The 6,917-nt window shown below is 40.9% G+C and overlaps 2 protein-coding genes across 2 annotated transcripts in view; both read left to right on the forward strand.

Moving 5' to 3' along the window:
• LOC123879409 (zinc finger and SCAN domain-containing protein 2-like) overlaps positions 1-6,217 on the forward strand; it is a 34,632-nt gene extending 28,415 nt beyond the window's left edge. Inside the window, exon 8 of the mRNA XM_045927102.1 lies at positions 5,279-6,217. Within this exon, the coding sequence (XP_045783058.1) occupies positions 5,279-5,344 (66 nt within the window). The 3' untranslated portion in view covers positions 5,345-6,217. The remainder of the gene's footprint in view (positions 1-5,278) is intronic.
• LOC123879415 (zinc finger protein 236-like) lies at positions 822-4,347 on the forward strand. Its single transcript, XM_045927108.1, has 8 exons — positions 822-963; positions 1,238-1,412; positions 1,599-1,691; positions 1,821-1,955; positions 2,188-2,435; positions 2,989-3,038; positions 3,744-4,207; positions 4,293-4,347. The coding sequence occupies exons 1-8, from the start codon at positions 890-892 to the stop codon at positions 4,305-4,307; spliced, it is 1,254 nt and encodes a 417-aa protein (XP_045783064.1). The 5' UTR covers positions 822-889; the 3' UTR covers positions 4,308-4,347.
• Positions 6,218-6,917: the final 700 nt, after the last annotated feature.

Genomic DNA, 6,917 nt, shown 5'->3' on the forward strand with positions numbered 1-6,917 from the left:
AAACCTTGAGGCGAGTGTCAGTGGTAAGAAATTTACGCACACGGTAAAGAATTTTAAGTTTATAGAAACAGGTTCGAGCTACTTGAAGTATGTGGTTCTCAAATCGAAGTTCAATATGGAATAGTGGAATATGAAACAGCTTTACCTGTTCATTAAATTCTAAAACAGTTTATTTTTGGTGAATAATAGTTTTTGATTTATCGTGCAAAATGTCGGAAAAAATACTCGCGTACGGAACCCTCCATGCGCAAGTCTGACTTGCACTTGGCCGGTTTTTTAAGTATATAAAATGTACTTATAAGTAAATAGAGAGAGAGCCAGCTCGTCACTAGTGACTAGACCTTTGTTATTTTCTAAAAGCTGAGTTTAAAAGTTTAAGGGTTACCTACTTACTGGCAGCGGGTTGCCACGATCCTAAGTGTCTGGCAATGCATGACGTGATTTCTAATACCTATGTATTATTTCACAGAAAACATTAAAAGAAATATGGTTAGACGAAAGAACTCCTGTTATCTCCCAAAGCCACCAAACTTCATGTAATCGCTGATCATTCCTGTGTTGGGGACAATACGCAGAGAAAGCTTTCTGCTTTTCTAAAATACGAAGGTCTGGCACGCGCTGGTTCTTAGTATAAAACCGGTTGCCTTTGTGCATTAATCACTTAGATTAGGTTAGGATACCTAATCAAAGATTTTTCGTGGATTCAAAGATCACAATGTTCAACACATTTCTAGTGTTACCCGTTGTCATTTTACGTTTGACAGCAGCTGTTTTGTGATGTTTAAGCACAGCTCTTTGCTATTGATCTGTGGTGTGGGACCTTGATTTGTTATCTACTAAATAGAAGAGAAGCTATGTAAGGAAAATTAAAATTTTCAACATCTTAGAAATGCGTTGCTGTGTGCCCTTCTGCAAAACCACTGCGGAGGTCGTCTCCGAATCCGAGGAGATTACATTTCACGAGTGAGTGTTTCATTTAAACTTTGTATGTACTATAACCTAGACGCTTGCAGCCCTACTTTGTCTGCAGGGAGGTAACTGACCTGAGCCACCTTATTGCCCTGCTTCCCGCCAACCCAGGCTGATCGGAGCACGGCTCACAAGTGCGCGTTCACAAACCGAGCGAGTCTGTGTCCAACTGTAGAGCTCCCCTCCAGGCAGAGCTATTTGCATTTTGTTTAATTATGAGTCACACGTTACGGAAGCTCCGAGCTATAGTCCAGAGTGTAATTTCCAGGTTCCCCAGCGAAGTGCATCTCCGAGCTGCTTGGCTCAGAGCCCTCGGCAAACAAGACACTCTCCTGCCAGAGCGTGCTGTGGTCTGCTCGCAGCATTTTCTAAACGATGACATTTATGAAACAGAAAGTGGCTCAAGGCGGATTCGTACTGGTGCTGTCCCCTCACCAGTGCTGGTAACTCCTTCATAATGCTCCTAGCTTTCATTTTAAGCTTCGATACATACACGTATCAGTATATACTTAATAGTTCCTTTCAAAGGCTAATTTTTGAACATACAGTTCACATTTCAAGCTTTAGGTTCATTATGGAAGTTGGAAGGTGGAAATGATCATACTTATTACTTGCAACATTTTGCACAGGTCTGCATGATATGCCTGGACACTCGCAGCAAGCTGTTTCTGATGAGTAAATACAAGCTGGAAGAAGCATATGAACATTTAGTGGGACATCCTGTAAGTTGTATTTCATATCATTCATAAGTCAGTGTGCAGTCTAAGAGCTGTGTCAACTGCTCGAGCAGTAGACCAGTGCACGGCCGCTCCAAGATTGAGCTGTATATGAATTAGTTGTGTTTGTTGCAGTTGTGTGGTCAAGGAAAGCTCAAACCAACGCTTTGTGTGCAATGTGCCCAGAGACTGGTGAACTTTAGCACATTCAGAGACAAGAGCTTGAGAGCGCGCTCCCTGATGATGGAGCTACTTGACAGACATGAAGTGGTGAGGAATGTTTGATGCACTTTATTGTTATATGTAACAGAATTTAGGTGCCAACTGTGTCATTTAAGCGAAGTGTAACATGTTACTTTGTGAGCATATCGTCTAGTCAGTCCGCGTGATATGTTTAGCTGATGGGATGGACACACTCGTTACAAATGTTACGCTACGATGATATTTCAGATCTGCTAACACCTTTTGCTCAATTTTGCCTAAAGGCATGAACTTGTTTCAGATAACAATACGACATGTCAAATTGATAAGCCGTGTAAAGTACCAACTACAGTCTGACATTGTCTCGGCAGTGTCAGAGCCTGACTACTGCGATGTGTACATAGCACACTCCGACGCGGACGGACGGACAGAACTAGACGCGACTGCGACTGCCGCAACTGATGAAGCAGTTGCAGTGAAACGGGAAGTTGAAGACCGTGAAGATGATGAAGACGAGCCAGTTGTGGCCGAAACACAGGCTCCCACCGCGTACGTACCATATGTGACAAACACAGGCTCCCACCGCGTACGTACCATATGTGACAAACACAGGCTCCCACCGCGTACGTACCATATGTGACAAACACAGGCTCCCACCGCGTACGTACCATATGTGACAAACACAGGCTCCCACCGCGTACGTACCATATGTGACAAACACAGGTTCCCACCGCGTACGCACCATATGTGACAAACACAGGCTCCCACCGCGTTTGTACCATATGTAAGGAGTAATGCAAAATGTATTATTTGTAGTTTTATTCCATTGGTTCAGTTGTGAACAAGATATTTCCTTTGGTAGAAGTGTTACACCAAAAAGCTTCGGCGTAAAGGCTGACTAATCTATTATTCACTATTCCTTTCAGTCCAATCCAACCTATCTAGAATTTAAATTATGTATCAATTTTAGTAGTTGATTAATTATTTATTATTGCTAATTACTATTAATATACAATTCTACAATTAATTTGGTCTCTAATATTCGGCTATTTAATTTGCTGATTTGCAAGTGTAACATAATTATAACATTATATCCTTTCAGGCACATTATTTGCAAGCGAGAGTCGTCGGCAGACTGCGATCAAGCTTTGGGTAAGATAACTAACTTTACACGCGTTTTAACTCTTAAGTTGGGACTAGGGCTTGCAATCCAGCGGCATTTTCAATCCAGCTGGATTTATGCTGGATCAAAGTAAACCCAGCTTTTGGCGTTGGATCTAGCGGTGTGGATCCACAATCACCTAAAAACAAGAAACTGTCATTTCATGCAAAAACGCCAAAAAACTTTTCGTTTCGTTTTGTCGAGCGTACTTTAGTTAGTCGCACGCGACGCGATGGAGAGAGCTATGCTTGGAGTTTCTCTACGTGATCAAATCAGAAATGAGTAGATCCGTAGGGGAACAAGAGTAGCCGACATAGTTCAACGAGTTGCGAAGCTGTAGTGGCAATAAGCAGGGTACATAGTTCGAAAACTCGATAGATATTGGGGTCCCAAGGTGCTGGAATGGTGACCTCGCACCAGAAGACGCAGCGTTGGAAGACCCCCCACTAGTGGACGGACGACATCAGACGAGTCGCAGGGAGCCGCTGCATTCAGGCGGCGCAAGACCGTGGCGTGTGGGAGTCCCTACGAGAGACCTATGTCCAGCCGTGGACGTGTATCGGTTGATGATGATGCTGAAGTGAGGTTGCCCTTCTGTCACCCTTGTGACACGTGCTACACCCTCTCTGCACAGTACCAACTACTTTTAGGTTTGATTTGAGATGAAACGAATATCCGATGTTGTTCTGTTTCAGTCGCTCCTTCGGTTCTCGCGACCAATCACGGAAACGAAGAACATCCAACTGATACAGACGACGAGTTGGGTATAATATTGTCTTTCGAAAATAATACAAACACTTTTGAATATTCAACGAAACCTCAGGACTCCGAACTAAAACCAAAGGAATCCTTTACAAAAATAAGTAATAATATCAATATTCGAACGACGAGGCGAAACAAACACAATTCCCAGGATATATCCGGTACACAGTTAGGAAACTATACTGACCAGGTACAGTATATCTGTGACGTTTGCCATAAGATATTTCAACGGAAAAGTTCCTTAGTTATCCACATTAGGGCGCACACTTACGCTAACACTTTCTCATGTAAGTTAAGAAAGCGCAAATTCAGTCAAAATAGTACGTCATCGAGCCCCAGGAGGACTCACACTGGCGAAAAGCTTTTTGTTTGTAAGTTGTGCGTTTATAAATGTACAGTTAACAGTAATTTAGTGAGTCACATGAGGACACACACTGGCGAAAAGCCATTCGCTTGTAAGTTCTGTAAATACAAATGCACAGAAAATGGTAGTTTAGTGAAACACATGAGGACTCACACTGGCGAAAAGCCTTTTGTTTGTAAGTTGTGCGATTATAAATGTACAGTTAACAGTAATTTAGTGAGTCACATGAGGACTCACACTGGCGAAAAGCCTTTTGTCTGTAAGTTGTGCGATTATAAATGTACAGTTAACAGCAGTTTAGTAATGCACATGAGGACCCACAATGGCGAAAAACCTTTTGTTTGTAAGTTATGCGATTATAAATGCACAGGAAATGGTAATTTAGTGAAGCACATGAGGACTCACACTGGCGAAAAACCGTTTGTTTGTAAGTTCTGTAAATACAAATGCACAGAAAGTGGTAGTTTAGTGACACACATGAGGACTCACACTGGTGAAAAGCCATTCGCTTGTAAGTTGTGTAAATACAAATGCACCGAAAATGGTACTTTAGTGAAACACATGAGAACTCACACTGGCGAAAAGCCTTTCGCTTGTAAGTTCTGTAAATATAAATGCACAGAAAGTGGTAGTTTAGTGAAACACATGAGGACTCACACTGGCGAAAAGCCTTTTGTCTGTAAGTTGTGCGATTATAAATGTACACAAAACAGTAGTTTAGTGAGTCACATGAGGACACACACTGGCGAAAAGCCATTCGCTTGTAAGGACTGTAAATACAAATGCACAGAAAATGGTAGTTTAGTGAAACACATGAGGACTCACACTGGCGAAAAGCCTTTTGTTTGTAAGTTGTGCGATTATAAATGTACAGTTAACAGTAATTTAGTGAGTCACATGAGGACTCACACTGGCGAAAAGCCTTTTGTTTGTAAGTTGTGCGATTATAAATGTACAGTTAACAGTAATTTAGTGAGTCACATGAGGACCCACAATGGCGATAAACCTTTTGTTTGTAAGTTGTGCAATTATAAAAGTTCACGAAATGGTAGTTTAGTGAGTCATATGAGGACTCACACTGGCGAAAAGCCTTTTGTCTGCAAGTTGTGCAATTATAAATGTACACAAAACAGTAGTTTAGTGAGTCACATGAGGACTCACACTGGGTAAGCTCCTCGGCTCTTGCTTGTAAGCTAAGCAAGGACAGCTGTCGCGGAACTGCTAGTTCGCTCTGAGGCGTCCTGTACATGAAGCCGGAGCCGCACCGTGAGTTAGTGTAAACAAATAAGAATCGCATATGAGTCGTAGCGAGTTACGTAAGCGGCAGCTTGCAGGGTGCACTGAGGGAAACGAAGGCTATTTACTTCCTCATTTTATTCTTAACCTAGCTTGTACTTAAGGTGACAATACAGTTCACCTACTGAATTAATGAGTACCTTATTAACTAAATCTTCAGTTTTCATATGTACTGAGATGTTGGTTACATTGGGATCACGTGCAGACGCGAGCGAAATTGATGGTAATGCTATGCGCTGGTGTTACAAGGTTGTGCTGCGTCGGCGAATTGCCCCACGTAGTAGATATACGTAACTGGTTTCATATCGCATTCAGAATTTAAAATAATAAACCGTTTACCTACGAAATTATTACATATAAAGTACTATTGATGAATGAATTGTTACCCATATTATGTAATAACTAATAAACTATGATAAGTTTTTATTGCAATCCATTGTTTATGTATGATTATTTGTTAAAATACAGTGATGGCGAAACAGGGATTTTAAGTTCAGTCGGATGCAACAGCTAGTGTATAGTGACAGTTGTCATAGTGAGCTATGTGCAGCGCATGTTACGCTAGTGCCGTCCAAGGGGCGCGCCGCTGTAGGTATATTTCTCGGGTCACGCAAGCCCGACCTGTCTGTACTTGAAATTATTGTATTTAGATTTTAAGCTAATTTATAAAGTTTTATTTTAGAAACTGTATGAATTGTTATATGATGTACCTACTTGACCAATAAATTATGATAAGCTTTTACTTTATTCCGCCTTTTATTGATAAAACACGCCTTTTATTTGCTAAAGATGCATTCTAAAGGTGCATACTGACTAGCAGGATGATTCGGCTGTTATATAATAGAAACTAAACTACAAATAGTATAAGGATTACAATAATTATTCAATATAATCGGGGCAAATAAATATAGAAGGTATTTGATACTTTACTTCTTAGGGTTCCGTATCTACCTCAAACGAAAAAACGGAACCTTTATAGGATCACTTTATTGTGTCTGTCTGTCTGCCCGTCTGTCGTGTCTATTAAGAAAACCTATAGGGTCCTGTCCGTTGACCTAGAATCATGAAAGGCTAGTAGGTATAGTCTTACAGCATAATAGTAACGGAAAAAATCCGAAAAAACGTGAATTTGTGTTTTAATTTTCAAAGTGAGATAGCTATACCTACTGAGTGGGATACCATATGAAAGGGCTTTACTTGTACATTCTTAAACAGATTTTTATTTATTTTAATGCATAATAGTATTTGATTTCTCGTGCAAAATATACTCGCGTATGGAACGCTCGGTGTGCAAGTCTGACTCGCACTTGGCTGGTTTTTAAGTATTATGTACTTTTAAGTAAGTAGATACAGAGCCAGCTCGTACCAGACCTTAGTTATTTTCTAAAAGCTGAGTTTAAAAGTTTAAGGTTACTGGATGCGGGTTTGCAACGGTTCTAACTGTCTG

Source organism: Maniola jurtina, chromosome 28 (assembly GCF_905333055.1).
Source record: "Maniola jurtina chromosome 28, ilManJurt1.1, whole genome shotgun sequence".
In the NCBI taxonomy this organism is placed as follows: domain Eukaryota; kingdom Metazoa; phylum Arthropoda; class Insecta; order Lepidoptera; family Nymphalidae; genus Maniola; species Maniola jurtina.

Coding starts and splice junctions, on each gene's coding strand:
- LOC123879415 (XM_045927108.1), top strand. CDS start 890: ATGCGTTGCTGTGTGCCCTTCTGCAAAACCACTGCGGAGGTCGTCTCC. Junction 964..1,237: donor GAGGAGATTACATTTCACGA/GTGAGTGTTTCA, acceptor TGTAATTTCCAG/GTTCCCCAGCGAAGTGCATC. Junction 3,039..3,743: donor AGACTGCGATCAAGCTTTGG/GTAAGATAACTA, acceptor GTTCTGTTTCAG/TCGCTCCTTCGGTTCTCGCG.